Raw genomic sequence first — 15,926 nt, 5'->3', positions numbered from 1 at the left:
GAATAGAAACCACAAAAAATATCGGCAACTAATTTAAACACCCTTGCCAAGAGCTTGCTAGCCAAAACGCCTAAACGAACCAAAAGCAACTAGGAGCATGTTACTATTGAGAGACGATGTTCATTTTTCTGGTTTGAGCATGAAACATCTCCGCGATATCTGTAGCCGTGCTGCATTCCTCAGGATTTCTATCTGTCACTTTACGAAGAAATCTCGGAAACCTAACAGAAATCCCTCGAGATGGATGGACTAGACCTAAAGCGGCACTGTGAACAGGCGAGACCGTGAAATCTGCACCTCTGATTTCCCAAACAACCTCTGCGGAAAACCACATGTCAGGTGTCTCCCCTGTTCTGTAGTAAGGCGGCTTTTTCGCAAGGATCTTTTCCCCGGAGTAGAATTCTTTCATCTGCAAGATAAGCATATTATTGATGATCCTCGATACTAGAAAGTAGTAGAATCACGCTTGAAATTGTTCTCAAGTCACAATTGGGAGACGAAACATAGACCAAAACCGAACCTGTGAACCAAAATGTATGTACTACACGATCTGTTTCATCATTTTATAACAAAGGTTAAAAAAAAAGAAAACCCGAAAACCAAACCCCAATCACATCAGACCGTACTGAATTACAATTGGGTTCTACTGGTTTCAGCTTCTATAAAACTAACAAAACCGAAACTGAAAACTACCAAACAATAAACTAGATGTCCACCATTAGTCACAATGTTCGAATTCATAAAATTTATCATTGAAGGTTGGATGAATGGAGAAGTGCGAAAGTGTAGCTGAGCTTTTCATTACCTCGATGTAAAAGGCATCAGAAAAACCAGACATGACACGACATACACTTTGGAATTCCTCAGTCTCAGGGTTGAAGCAGGCCATAAGGAATGGACTATACCTACACACAATAACAGAAAAAAATCAGAATTAATCAAGATGCATTTGAAAAATTACCAGTATACTAATGATTACTATTGAGCTTCAACGCTACAAGGCCTATTCAAACATTTTTCTTTTCAGTAAAAAGAGAAAGTTGGGAAATATAATTTTACTACCATCCTGCTTTTCTCCCGTTGCCATGCCAAGCACCTATAGGAACTAAATCCAATGTGTCGCCCAATCCATCCACATAATCTCGCTTAACCTGAACCAGAAAAAAATAACACCATCTAATCCATTCCAAACACATTATGTTTAGTAAGATAATTTACAGCAAAGAGACCTTGAGCCATGAATCAGAGCGCTTTGTAGGGTAGTATCCAGCATCAACATCTAAAGACTTGACCATGATTCCTTCACAAGATGAATGAAATGCTTCTTCGAGAAAAGCATTTATCCTACTCAAAGTGTCTTGATTATTCAAAGACGCTTCTTCTGCTCCCACCTATTAAACAATGATCGAATCAATGAAAACACCAAAACACTTACAGAAGAAGGTTTCACAATGTTCTGGCCTATAACTTTGAGGTGAGAAGCTACCGTAGCACTTACAGTTATTTCCTTAGCATATTCAAGATAACCTGGTCTAGTCTCAGGGAAGACCTCCTTTAGACCTGAAAGTTTGAGCATAACCAAGTAAGACAAGAGTGTGCATATATGAACCTGGTAGAGAAAATAAATGCACCATGTTAAGGAAAAAAAAAAGAGAATGATGGGAATTACGCCTTCGTCTCTCACGGAGGGGAAGAGCCAACATCCTGCATTGATACACGAAGTAAATTACAACTCAACATATAAGTTATTAGGATAAATGCAAATGAAAATAAAAATAGTGAGTAAGAGACTCATACTGTTCTCCATTGACGAACATAATATCAAACACGAAGACGCATACTTCAACCTGCAGAAAGCCATTAGAAGAAAATAAAATATACATCTAGAAGAACATATTGAAAAACTAGAAAAATGACAATGGACTAAGAGCTTTGTATGCAATGGATTCAAGAGGACGAAAAGGAAAATCTTCTTTAGGAAATTACCAAACATACTAAAAAAAACAAACAAACAAAAAAACTCCTATTTGCCTGGCTTTGTTGAGAACTTGAGTCGTAGAGACTAAAATGCACAACGATGTGAACTTCCATACTAACATTCAATTGGAAATGGAGTCTAACATCCTAAACATAAAAAATTTGTCCCCATATCCAAGCAATTATAAAAACATGAAATAAAACAGGTGACAGGTTTGTACCCGTCACAACAACAAAGGACAAGGGGCAATAACGTAATTAATAAAGCCAATGAGAAAACTGCTGAAATTTTTGACATTGATGCTGATAATCATATAGTTGTTATAAGGTTGTATGATATTGTGTTCAATACCTTAATACTTTCTGTAGTTATCAAAGCATCTTTGCTCCCTCTCTCTCTTGTTGATAACTCTTGGAATGACATGAGTTTGTTTCCATTCAATCTATCAGTGGCAACCACCTAAAACCATAAAAATCCACTATACCATGTTTGAACAAGAGAATTGATGATAAACAAGTACTGGTTGATTTTGAAAACCAGCAAAAGGTCCCTTGCCTCGTTTTCCTGTGCCTAGAGGGGTTTAGATAGATAAAGAGGTATATAGTGAATCATATGAAAATTCTCCTACCTCTGCGTCCAACATGAATGTCTCAGCGACATGGCAAGAAAACCGTTTTATGACATCAACCAGATCCGGAAATCTGGATGTTGTTTCGTCCCCATTCCGAGAAAAGATACGCACAGTACCATCAAGTAACTTATGGATCTGGGCGCGCTGGCCATCATATCTGAAAGTCATAATTAGGCATAATAGCAAGGTGATTCAGAAAACACGGAAGATAAGTGGAGATCAATCGAGTGCAAAGACCATGGAAATAATATCAACTCTACCGTAACATTTAATGGTATCTAACAAAATGCAAAGAAGATTCAAGGGTTGCGAGTCGAAAGAAATAAACAGACATTCTGTTTACAATCAGAAATTTATCAGTTTCTAGCAATTTAAGAGAAGTTCTTGAGACAAACTTACTTGTATTCACAAGTAAAAGCCTTGTCTTGGAAGAGGTTATAAAAATCTTGAACCCCCTTAGCAATTCTGAAAAACAGTAATATAGGCATGAGATCAGCAGTTCTAATCATTGTCTTGCAAACAAAGATGTCAGGTGGATCTCCACAATTACTTTGCAAGCATGGGTTTTATAGGTATCCCTGGGACCATTGACAAAGTTGACGTTGAAAACTCAATGTCTTTTTCCATGAGAGAAGGAACAACCACGTCCTGTTTGGAAACAAATAATGAATAATGTATTGATATTGATGTCTCTACTTGAAAGCTTTACTATACTAAGTAGGACAAAGAACAAACAGTTTGAAGTAAACAGCTGGAACTCATTTTTTTTTTAGAAAACAAAATTTTAAGAAAAAACAGATTCATGTATTTTCACAAATTCACCCTAACGTTATTAGCCGTAAAAACAAAAATTAATGCAAACAAATAAAAAAGTAAAATACTAAAATGACGTTTTGCATGAAATGGCAAAGCAAAAAGAAGACGGGAAGGTAAAAGTTGACATTTAAAGCTAACCAGAGAAGGAAGAATGTTGTAAGCCTCAACTACTGCAGCAGAAACACCCTGAAATTTTGAAGTTTCCTCATAAACTTGGATATGAACTTTTGAAAACACACTTGACTTGGTAAGTGACGAGAAAACACTTTGTCTGAACGAAGAAAGGAAATAAAATCAAACCTCAAGTTTCTCTCTGAAACTGCTTTCTGATGGTTCTTTGTTATGGCAATTCCAGAAAGAATTCATAACGATTGCTTGCCCGAGTGCAGGCAAAACAGTTCTCAACATAGCGCCAATCCTTAAATTACGGGCCTGAACAGGGACATCGCTGCTTGTAACACGGAAGTTGTGAACAATATTATGAAAAAATTATCTTCAGGAAACTCTTACCAACGTTCTAACAAGAAATTTGATCTCTTTTTCTCTACAAGAGCGCATTAGCTTCACGATGAGATTTTTCTTTTGCCTAGTACTTCCAGTACCTGTTTGCAAACTGAGGAAAACTGTTAGGATCTTTCTAGAATAACTTGATGTAAAACAATTTCCGGCTAGAGAACAAAGATCATTATAATGATCCACTAACAATGAATCTGTCCTTAGTTGGACGAAAGCTTAAATGAATTACCAGACAGAAATCACATACTGTTCTGCTCACGTAGAGTATCTGTCAATAACATTTAGCATTTAAAGATAGCTTAAGAGTGTCAAAATCAACACACAAGGTCATCTAAATCTGTCCCACTTACTTTCAAGAACCTGAATAGTTATCTGGAGACCACATAAAATCATTTAATTTATTCCAGCAAATCCTCATTGTCTTAGGCATCCATAGTACTTATACCTATATATGCATGAAATAGATGTAAAAAGAAGGGAAGCCACCAACAAGACCAATATAAAATTTAGAATAGAAATGCTGTTATATGTATAAAGGTCTTTAACAAAGATATTCGTTATAGCCATTTTAACAGACAGATGAACAAGCAAGTCCGAATATTTTCATCTTCAAAGAGACAAATTATCATCAGTTTAATAGCTATTTTGTAGTACGAATTACCAGTTAAGCTCTTTACCTTATCTTTAGTAAAGTTGAAAACACATCTCTAACTAGAAGTGGAGGTGGAGGAACCAGTAGCTTTTGCGTTTGTCGACATAGCTGAGCAACATCTCCTGAGAATTTTAATATTTAAAGCCTATTTCAGCAGAAGGAAAGGAAAGAATAACAGCCAAAAATTAACTGGATGGCATAGAATTGTCTTCACCAAGATCCCCCAGCCTATTATACATATCTCTCACAGTAGATCGACTTATTCCACATGCTTCTTCCAATGCAGAAGAGATTAGGCTTCCACCAATGTTAAGCTCCTGCACCCACAATTAATACATGATCAGTAATTCTTTTTCATTTTATTCAAATAAAACGAGAAGAAAAAAAGATAAAACTTAAACTGACAATATTCTCATGGTCAGCGGCAATCTTATTTGTGCAAAGATAAACAGCGGGCAGAACATCTTCTGGAGAGAGAGCCAACAAACTGATAAATGAGATTTATACAGATATATAAGTTCCAGTCATCATTGCTGCAGCTTAATCAACAGAGTGAACCGGAAACAAAGAGAGTTGGCAACCTTCTAAACATGTTGCAAAGCATAGACATAGCTTTGATCTTGCCCTTTTCACCTTCAACGGAAGCAAATGTTCGGACAAGGTGTATATATGGAGCTGGTTGTCCCTCCCTCCAACAAGCTGCAATATACCACCAAACACATAGAAATTTAAGTTGGCTGAAAATTCCTACAACACTGCAAACTCTCTAAACTTAAAAAATCAAAATAGTGAAATTTTTATAAGTCTGCATATAACTACACCAACCGTGCTCTTTAGGTTTATACTTTTCCGAAGGTAGAGATACATAATTTTTGTCCACAATTTCTTCTGCTGATGTCTGCACACATATGTTAACTTCATATCCTGATTTTTCTGGTGCCTTTTTGTTCTCCTGAGAGGAGCATGCTTGTGGAAATTCCGGAAACTGGATCGTTTTGCTAGAGAGTCCTCCCTCACCTGCATGCTCACCAGGTATTTCACTGGGTTTGCTGTAATAGATGTCCAATGCCCGATTTATATCTCCTTTAGCCTCATCAATGATGGACGCAACATAATCTCTTAAACATTCATAACCATTGACAATATCAATAAATTGATCTGTCACTTCTTTGTATATTTGTGTCGCATCATTGTGGACCATCTTTTTATCAGTATTGCATCCTTCAGCCTCTGAACAAACACCAACAGAATTAGATCCACTACCCAAGACCTTATTGAAGAACTTAAAAATGGTTGGCTGCCTCGGACCAACTGGTTTCGATTTTGGATCTTTCTTGGCCTTCTTGTTAGACTTACTACTGCCCGAGCTTTTGCTTCTTTTCCCAGGAGAAATGGTACCCTTTGTTAAATTCATTTTTCTTGGTGAGTCAAAACCTTTTTGAATTGCTCGAACATCTGGACAAGTGCTCTTCACAGGATTTGGTTGCAAGTCGGTTACATCGTCATCAAACGAAACAACCTGATTTTCGAAGGAAGGCGTGGGGAGAGAGGATTGCTTGTAAAGCTCTGCTTCACATTCATAAAAGTTACTTACGATTTCCACAGGATCACCAGCATGCTTCTTAATCAGATCTAACATCTGCTCTTCAGTAACCCAAGCAGGCAAAGAATCACGTACTTCTACCAACAATCTTTCCGTCACAGAACTAGGAGCTGTATCATGCAATAAGGGTCCTGTAGATGATGAAACATTATCTCCACCGTCTTCACATACTTTTTTCTCTTCCCCTTCGTAAACATCTATGTCATTTTTCTCATTCTTCTGGTAAGATTGGCGATAGAAACCCAATAAAAAATCCTTCTTGTTTGCCATTTCATCTACCAATCCTGAAAAATGTTTCTGCATCTTATTAACCTCCTTGCTATCAAGCTTCTCGATATCAACTCCAACAGTAGGAATAACTCTTTTAGGTTTCAAGAACTTAATGTACTCTCTAAGTTCATCATAATTCGAATGCTCACTATACGGTACAAGATGAATCTCCATTGAATCTTTAAACCTAACCGCAAACTTATTCCGCTTCACTTCATAAGTCCACCCTGTAGGCACAAAACCTACAACTTTATCATACCCTTTCTCAACCATAATCTCATTCATTTTCAAAAAATTCGGCCTAAAATACGGCCAAGTCTCACCCAACACATTCCATCCCACAACATGAACATCGCTCTCATTCTCATCCTCTGTAAACATTCCATCCTCTCCACACCCCAAAACCGACAAAATCGAGATCTTCCTCGCATCCACAACGATTTTCCTCTTACATCTCCTAGCTATCTCAACCAAAATCTTCTCTTTACCAACAATATAAGTAGCAACAAGAAACAAAACCTTCTTCTTCGTATCCACACACTCCTCACTAATCTTATCTACCACACTAACCACATAACCAACAGATTCCTCTTGAGTCGGGAAAACAAACTTAGGATTACAATAAGTAGTATCCAGAACACACCATCACATCCAACAAAGCCACTTAGAGACGAATCAAATCTCATCTCATCACAGAATCGAAAATCTCCAGTATGAACATACCTCTCAAATCCACCATCCTCCAATGTGACTTTAAACAAGAACTGTACCGCTCCAGGACAGTGATTCGCGTCAATCAAAACAACTTCAGAGCCATCGATCACAACGATTTGTTGCATAGGCAAAGCGAAGACGAACTGTGACGGAACTTGAAGGACTTGTTCAACGAGACGAGCGGTTTTGTGTGAGCAGAAGATAATTCCTCTGGACCAAGAAGACGAGAGGCCGGAGTAATGATCGGAGTGGAAATGCGAGAGGAAGAAGGCGAAGGAGGAGGATGAGGAGGAGGAGGAGTGTTGTGGGAAGCGGAAGAGGTCCACGATAAAATTAGTTTTGGGGATTCGTTTTGATTGAGGGATTGAAAGAGATGAGAAGGGTGGTTTCGGTGGGGGGAATTGGGGAGAGATAGAGGAGATTGCTGATGAGTAGAGATTTGTAGAGTCGATGTTTAGGGTTTCTGAGTTGCCGGCGATTGTGGTTACGCCGGAATCGGAGACCATGATGAGGAAGATGGAAATTGGCGCCAAAATGCGACGGTTTAGGGATTGGAATTATTAGGGTTTGCCTTCGGAGAAAAGTAGAAAAGGAAAGCAGAGTGTCATTGTGTGATTCTTCAGAACTGTTAACAATTTAAGTCAAAAAATAATAATACACATTTTACTCCAAAAAATAATAATATATACGAACAATTCTCGTAAATACTTCAAATTGAACTATAAAATCTAATCAACCCTCTAAACAAATAATCCTATTCCATATAAAATATTACACAAAATACGATTATATTTTAATACAAAATATAATAACAGAATCTTAATATTAATTTGTTATAACCTGAAAATGATTATCCAAAAAATAGTAATTATTAATTTATTAGATTACAAGAAATCATTAATAAAATAATTTCAAAATTATTTAATAAAATAATAATAAAATTTTATCGAAATTATGTAATAAACTAATTAAACAGATTCTATTTATTGTTTCAGAAATCTTAGGAAACAATAACAAACTATTTAGAAAATTATAAACTTAAATTTATTTATAAAACTAAGATTAAATATTTACATATCTAAATCATTTAATAATAACAAATATATATTAAAATTAGGATACAATATTGTTTATATTTTTAAAATATATCTATATACTTATTTAAGCTACGTTGTTAAAAATTTAACCAGTTCTGATGTGACATATTACGAAAATGCTATTATATTTTAATTATTCTAATAACTAACAAAAGAAAAGTTTATATTTGTTTACAAAATAATAAAACTCTATTTATTGTTTCATAAATCTTAGGAAATAATAACAAACTATTTAATTGCCTAAAACTTAATTGTTTATACACAATATTCACTATATAAACAATACTAAGTGTATAATATTGATAATATACATATCCTAATTGTAATTTTCACCTATAAAATTAATATACAACATGTTATACCAATAACTTCAATTTGTAAATTTGGTATATTAAGATTTCTAAACACGATCACATCAATTTGTAATACCAAATGACGGGTCAATACATGTTTTGTTGGATTTTTTTGGCTTTACCGAATGTATAATTAACGAATTTGATATTGCACCAAACCAAAATAGTAGTACCAACTACGGGTCGAAATCAGAGTATGACCTTAAGTAAATTAAATATATGATTTTATAACATGTATAGAATTAATAAATTTTCTACTATTATTTTGTAACAAACAAATCCAAATTTACATAAGTATTTCCTCATGCTGGTAACATTTTCTACAAAATATTAACGTGTATTTATGAGTCGGGTAATAAAACGGGTAATGAGACGGGTAACGAAACGCTCAAAAATTAAATTAATATCCAATACTCGATCATTATTCATGGATAATATAATTATTATACCCTTCACTCGATCCTAAAGCTGCAGGTACCTTTTTTCGGGACGGATACAAACCGAAAAACGGGTGTACGGAGTATTCCAGCCCATCTCTCTTGATATTTGGTCGCTTAGGGGTGGTTGGTTGTGCGACTAAGTATCAAGATGAGGTGGTGCTCGGGATGCGGGTTGTTGGCTCCGGTTGTTGTATTTTTGGTTTTTCTGATGTAATTTCGTTGAGATTGTAACGAATATGACATTTTGAGATTAATAAGATGAGTATTTTTCTTTATGTTTGACTGTTGTTGTCATGGGAAAAGAGAAATAGCTCGGGTTTCTATTTTTGGAAAGTTTCCATAAATAGAAAGTTTCCACAAAAGGAAGGTTTCCATAAATAGGAAGTTTCTAAAATGGGAATGTTTTGTGGAAAAGTGAGGTAGATCTAGCCGGGAGATACTCGTTGGCATCAGTGTTTGTTTTTGCTCTAGGCCGTGTGGGCCCAACTCACGTGATACCGATAGCTCGATGGACTTTGTGGCCAGAGAGTGGGAGTGGTATGTTGCTTCGGATGACGATCCGAGAGCGCGCTTGAGGGTGACGACCCAAGAGCGGGATATGTGAGGCTCCCTGGATACCGTAGCTGTGAGCCGAGGCTCGGCAGTGAGCCGGTATGTCTCGAGGGTTGCGACCCGAGAGCGGGGGGAGTGTGTGTGTGTGACTTCCTGGATGCCGTAGCTTAAGGCGGTTGGCCTGATAGCGAGCCGGCATGATTCGTTGGTTGCGACCACGGACGGGGGAAGCACTGAGTTGTGAGCAGATAGTGTTATGATGCGAGTATATTGGCTAGAGGGAGACCTCGAGGGTCAGTCGGAGGTGTGCGGGCTGTTGCGACAGTGGCACGGGAAACCTTGACTGATGGTGTTTAGTCCGGTCTGGGGACGTGCGGGCCGTGATGACGGTGGCACGGAGGTCCTTGGCAGATGGATGGTATTGCGGGATTCGGGGACGAATCCGTATTGGTGGGGGAGAATTGTAACATCCGCGAACCAGAATTTGGGATTTTGGAAGGAGTGTCGATCGACACCCTAGTGGCATCGATCGACACCACTAATTTCTGGGTTCGACCGGTTTGATTTAATTGCCGAATTGGTTCGGTTTGGTTCAATTAAAATCACTAAGTCGAGTTATAAGTGTCTTAGGACGAATTTTAGGGTTTCAGAGTCTCATTTTGTCGCCGTTGAGTAAAAAGAAAGAGAGAAAAGAGAGAAAAACGTTTTCTGAGATTTCTGGGCTTGTTCTTGGTGATTTTGGAGAGATCTGAGGCTGTAGGAGGGTTAGCTGTTGCTGGAATCGAAGGGGAAGCTTCTGGAGGTGTTGTTTTCCACGTTTCTCAATCCAAACTTCTTGTTCTTGAGGTGAGTGCTTGACCATGGTTGATCTAAGCATGAGATCTCTCTTGTTTGAGTGTTTTCCTTGTTGTTTTGTGTTGTTTTGTGCTTGGGTTCGTTGTTTGTGTGATTTCTAGTGAATTCCAAGATGGTTAGACTTGATTAGGTCGATTTTGGGTTGATTGGAGTCGGAGTTCGTCGCTGGGATTCGCGCAGATCGTGTCTGCAGAGGAGGCATCGATCGACACTCAGGAGCATCGGTCGACACCAATTTGATGGGCATCGGTCGACACTGTTTGGCATCGGTCGACACCTTGTTGTAGCATCGATCGACACCGTTTGGCATCGGTCGACACTAGTCTTATCCGAGACTTGTTTTTCTGGTTTGATGTATTGTTGTGTGTTGTTTGTTTTGCTTGAACTTGAGGGTCTCATCTGCTTGTGTGTATAACCCAGTAGATGGGAGGATGGCCTCACTAAGTATTTATGATAATACTTACGCATCTCAATTGTTGTTTGTGGTGTGCAGGTAAAGGAAAAGTGTGATCGTGGAATCAAGGGCTATGAGGAGGAGGATGTTCTAGAGGCTTGATTGATTGTGGTCTAGCTGTTGTTAGGTTGCTAGATTAAGTCAATGGAACATTATAGGATGTTAGCTTTTGGTTAATTCTTTATTTGGATTATGCTGTTATTGAGTTTTGGTTTATGGTTGTTGAAATTCTTTTGGTTTAATGGAATTTGTTCTATTTGGTTATTCCGCGGTTATTGATTGTTGCTAGGATGTTAGTGGGTATGGGACCACTAGTAAATTAAGGTATTAAAAAAAAAAAAACGGGAAGGGTTGTTTCACAAAGTACCCACAAAAACCTGAAATGTACCTACAAAACCCAAAAAACCTGAAATATAACTGTACAAACAGTTGTATAATCTAACAAATTCAATAAGAAACAATGAACTAAATGAATCTCAGCATACCATGTCTCGCAAAACAAATGAAACTGAGTATACTATGTCTTGCAAAACAATTCAAACACATACCATGTCTCGTAAAACAAATGAAACTGAGCATACTATGTCTCGCAAAACAATTCAAACACATACCATGTGTAACATCCGCGAACCAATTTTTAAGGTTTTGGTGTGCGTGTCGATCGACACCCTTGGTGTATCGATCGACACCATGTTTTTCTGGTTTGGTCCGGTTTGTTTTAAATTGCTGTTTGGTTCGGGTTGGTTCAATTAAATTCCTAAATCGTTTATAAGTGACTAAATGACGAAACAAGGGTTTTGGGAAAAGGAGTTTTGTGTCGCCGTTTGTGTTTTTGAGAGAAAAAGGAGAAAAGTGTGTTCTTGAGTTTCCTAAGAGAGATTTGGTGAGATTGCTGGCCACTCTTGGGTTTTCTGTTGCTGGGAACGAAGGAGAAGCTTCCTAAGGAGTTGCTCTACCGTTTTTCAATCTTTTCCTTCTGTTTTTTTGAGGTGAGTGCTTGACCATGGTTGATCTAAGCATGAGATCTCCTTTGTTTTGTGTGATTCCTTGATGTTTGTGGTGTTTGCTTGCTTGGGTACTTTGTATTTGTGATTTCTAATGAATTCCGAGATGGTTAGACGTGTTTGGGGTCGAAATCGTGTTGATTGGAGTCGGAGTTCGTCGCTCATTTTTGCGCATATCGTGTCTGCAGAAGAGGCATCGATCGATACCATATTGAGGAGCATCGGTCGGCACCATATCGAGTAGCATCGATCGGCACCATTTCAGCATCGGTCGGCACCAGTTCCTGTAGCATCGGTCGACACCGATTAGCATCGGTCGACACTAGTACCTGTCGAGTCTGATTTTTCCTGGTTTGATGTTTTGATTGTGTTCTTGTTGTTTGTTGACTTGGGAGTTTCATATGCAAGTAAAGGCAAAGTGTGATCTTGGAATCAAGGCGATGATGAAGGGATGTTCTAGAGGCTTAATTGATTGTGGTCTAGTTATTGTTAGGTTGCTAGTATTGAGTTGATAGAGCATTGTAGGATGTTGGAACTTTGCTTTTTCGTTATTGGTTATTGGATTATTGCTGTTGGTATTTTTATTGGATTAATGGAAACTGTTTTATTTGGTTATCCGCGGTTATTGATTGTTGTTAGAATGTTAGTGGGTATGGGACCACTAGTAAATTAAGGTATTATTAAAAAAAAAAAAAAAACGGGAAGGATTGTTTCATTTTGGTATCAGAGCCCTTACGGTTCTAGGTTTGGGTTCGCTAGGTTTCTGTTGTAGATGTTTGGGATTTGCATGCTTGATTGATTATGTGAGTTAGTCAATTGTGTGTGGCATGGAGTCCTAGAACATCCTCTTCGAGCCTTCAATGAGATTCCACGGTGAGTTATTGTTATGTTTCTTTGTGTGGTATTGATTTGTTTTATGCTTGTTAGCCTCTGTTCTTGGAAGATCAGTGGTTAAGGTGTTTGAGTTGTTGGTCGTGGACGGGGACGTGGTCGTGGTCATTGTCGGGCGGGTCCCAAGGCTAGTGAGTGTGTGGTCCAGAGTTCCACGAGAAGGTACGTCAGAGGGTCGCAAGCGTATCAAGAGGGACCAGAGAGGGTTAGCCGGTGAGCGTGCCGGAGGTGCTGGGAACCCAGGTGTGGGGTTGCAGCAGGTGGAGCCCAGGGTCGAGATGATCGCTTGGCAGATCTGTTGGCGTGCTGTTGGAGCGGTTACCGAGAGGGGTACCAGTGTAGGCTCCAGTTGTGCCGCATGTGGCGGGGTGCAGCCGAGGGCTGCGGATGTTGAGGACTTTCCACCTTATGTTAAGAGGATGGAGCTGTTGTAGATGACCGGTATGAGATTATTCTCAAGGGGTATCGGGCCTAGAGAGGCAGATAGGTAGACATATGCAGTTGGAGCAGATATTTCTCCTTTTGGGGTTAATCCAGTTGGATATTAGAAGTTTAGTGGGCAGGTGTAACATTGCAATGTTATACTCGGACCAAAGGAGGTACTTGTGTCGAGAGATGTTTATATTCGTTAAGGATTGTTGCTCCCGTGGGGATGGTGATTCCCCTGAATACCGATAGCTCGAGGGGTTGAGGGCTCCGAGAGTGGCAGAGGGGATGTTGTTCTCCTGAGGGGATGAGTAGTTCCCCTGATATCGAGATCTTGAGGATTGTGGTCCAAGAGTGAGACGGTATAACTTGAAGACGCTGGTCTGAGAGTGAGATCGGTATAACTCGAAGGTTGCGACCTAAGAGTGGAAGAGTTGGGAGCAAGCAATGTATAGAACGTGAGTGTAAACATAACGACGGAATGTAGGCCTCAAGAGTGATGGTGGTTTAATCTTGGATTTTAGGATTATGTTGGCCGGTGGGCCAGGGTTTTATGACCGGTGCGGTCAAGAATGTGTGGCTGATGTGCCAGGATTGTGTGGCCGGTGGTGCCGGAGTCCCGGAAAGGGGAGTTGCAGCAGGTATGAGCCGGGAAAGGCATGTTTGCCAGGTACATAAGATTCACGAGAAGCTTTCATGGCAGGATAAACTAATCATTGCGACGACGGTGGATGAAGTTCATTGGAAATGGACAAGGTTACTAGATTTAAGGTTTTGGTAAGCTTGCTGGGGGAAAACAAGTCAAGTAGGTTAAGTTGGCGGTCTGCAAAGCATTTGATACAGTGAACCGGAATATGCGAACGTATGGTACTTGTTTGTTTTATTACGCTCGTATTGATGATTTGCTGTGGAGAATAGCTAAGCGGAAAGCTAATTTTAGATTAATCTATCTTGTGGAAGTTTTCCTTAAGAGACAAGTTACTAGAGGTTCTTGGACGAACAAGAGGGTTGACATTTAGGTGGCTTCGAGTTGATGTCGGCATACTTGAGTGTTTGTTTGGCAGAGCTGAAGAAGCAGCTAGAGGATTTGATGAGTAAGGGATTCAACCGTCCTAGTGTATCATCGTGGGGAACGCCAGTGTTATTTGTCAAGAAGAAGGATGGAAGTTTCCGGTTGTGCATTGATTATCGGGGTTTGAACCAGGTCACTGTGAAGAACAAGTACCCTCTTCCTAGGATCGATGAGTTGTTGGATCAGTTGAGGGGTGCTACTTGGTTCTCTAAGGTAGATCTGGCGTCGGGTTATCATCAGATACCGATAGATGAGGCAGATGTGAGAAACACAGCTTTCAGGATGAGGTATGGGCATTATGAGTTCGTGGAGATGCCTTTTTGGGTTGACTAACGTACCAACAACGTTTATGAGATTGATGAACAGTGTGTTTCAGGAGTTTCTAGACGTGTCTGTCATCATTTTCGTCGACGATATCCTGGTATTTTCTAAGAGTCCTAAGGATTATGCAGTGAATTTGAGGGCAGTTCTGGAGAAGCTGCGGGAGCAGAAGTTGTTTGCTAAGTTGAGTAAGTGTAGTTTTTGGCAGCGTGTTATGGGTTCTCTGGGTCACATTGTTTCTGCAGAGTGAGTTTCTGTAGATCTGGAGAAGATTCAGGCTATCAGGGATTGGCCTAGACTACAGAATGTCACTGAGATCAGGAGTTCCTTGGTTTGACAGGTTACTACAGGACCAGGAGATGAAGTCTCTGGTAGGAGAGATCAGTGCGCTGAGCTTGTGTGCGGTTTCTCGACAACCATTGGGTTAGGGGGCGGCTTATGGAGCGGATCTTCTGAGCAGGGTGTGGTTGGCTCAGGAGAAGGATTTGGGGCTGGTGAATGTCTCTAAGGATGTTGATTCAGAGTATCAGGTCTCAGCTAATGGTACTATCTTGGTGCGCGGTCGGATTTGTGTGCCCAAGGATGAGGATTTGAGATAGGAGAGCTTGAGGGAGGCTCATGCGAGCATGTTTTCTATTCATCCAGGAGCGACTAAGATGTACAGTGATCTCAAGAGGTACTATCATTAGGTCAGGATGAAGAAGGTTGTAGCTAGTTGGGTCGCGAGGTGCGACGTGTGTCAGCTGGTGAAGGCGGAGCATCAAGTTCCTGGTGGTTTATTGCAGAGTTTGCCCATTCCATAGTGGAAGTGGGATTTGTATTGATCTAGGAAACAAGATCAAGGTTGTCCGTACGAGTGTCCGTACAAGTGTCCGTACGGTCTTGGCTCTTAGGCCACGGTTCGGTCCAAGTAATAAGGAGAGGCCTTAATGATATCTCATGAGAAGCCCAAAGAAGAGAAGGATCTAGAAGAGAAGGAAGCAAAATATCTTATGAGAAGAAGTCACATGTTACCTTAGGGAAGAGCACAATCGAGTCAACTAAGGAAAGAAGGGTCGCTATCATCATTAATGCCGATCAAGACTAATCACATGAGAATATCTCTTTCCTTTTGTATCCCAACGGCTAGTCTCTTTTGTATCTATATATATGACTATGTAAACAACCTAAGATGTATTCTAATTAAGTCTTTTGATTTCACATTCTCTTATTCTCTCGATTCTCTTCCCTTATTCTCTAGATAATTCCGCAATTCTAACATGGTATCAGAGCTAGGTTTCT

General features: G+C 39.5%; 1 protein-coding gene across 1 annotated transcript; it reads right to left on the bottom strand.

Annotated features, from left to right (window-relative positions):
- Positions 1–103: 103 nt before the first annotated feature.
- LOC104773439 (DNA ligase 6-like) lies at positions 104–15,872 on the bottom strand. The gene is given in 21 exon segments (XM_019242662.2): positions 104–409; positions 806–905; positions 1,063–1,151; positions 1,230–1,391; positions 1,499–1,560; positions 1,670–1,704; positions 1,798–1,847; positions 2,330–2,437; positions 2,607–2,766; positions 3,009–3,074; positions 3,160–3,257; positions 3,564–3,611; positions 3,726–3,857; positions 3,936–4,038; positions 4,619–4,715; positions 4,808–4,910; positions 4,999–5,080; positions 5,175–5,292; positions 5,419–7,101; positions 7,104–7,733; positions 15,859–15,872. Coding segments are annotated over 20 exon segments (4,185 nt in total). The 5' UTR covers positions 7,687–7,733; positions 15,859–15,872.
- Positions 15,873–15,926: the final 54 nt, after the last annotated feature.

The sequence above is a fragment of the Camelina sativa genome, chromosome 5, assembly GCF_030686135.1.
Source record: "Camelina sativa cultivar CO46 ecotype springtype chromosome 5, ASM3068613v1".
NCBI lineage: Eukaryota > Viridiplantae > Streptophyta > Magnoliopsida > Brassicales > Brassicaceae > Camelina > Camelina sativa.
Note: the sequence above shows the minus strand (reverse complement) of the source record. Positions and strands in the feature narration are given on the sequence as shown.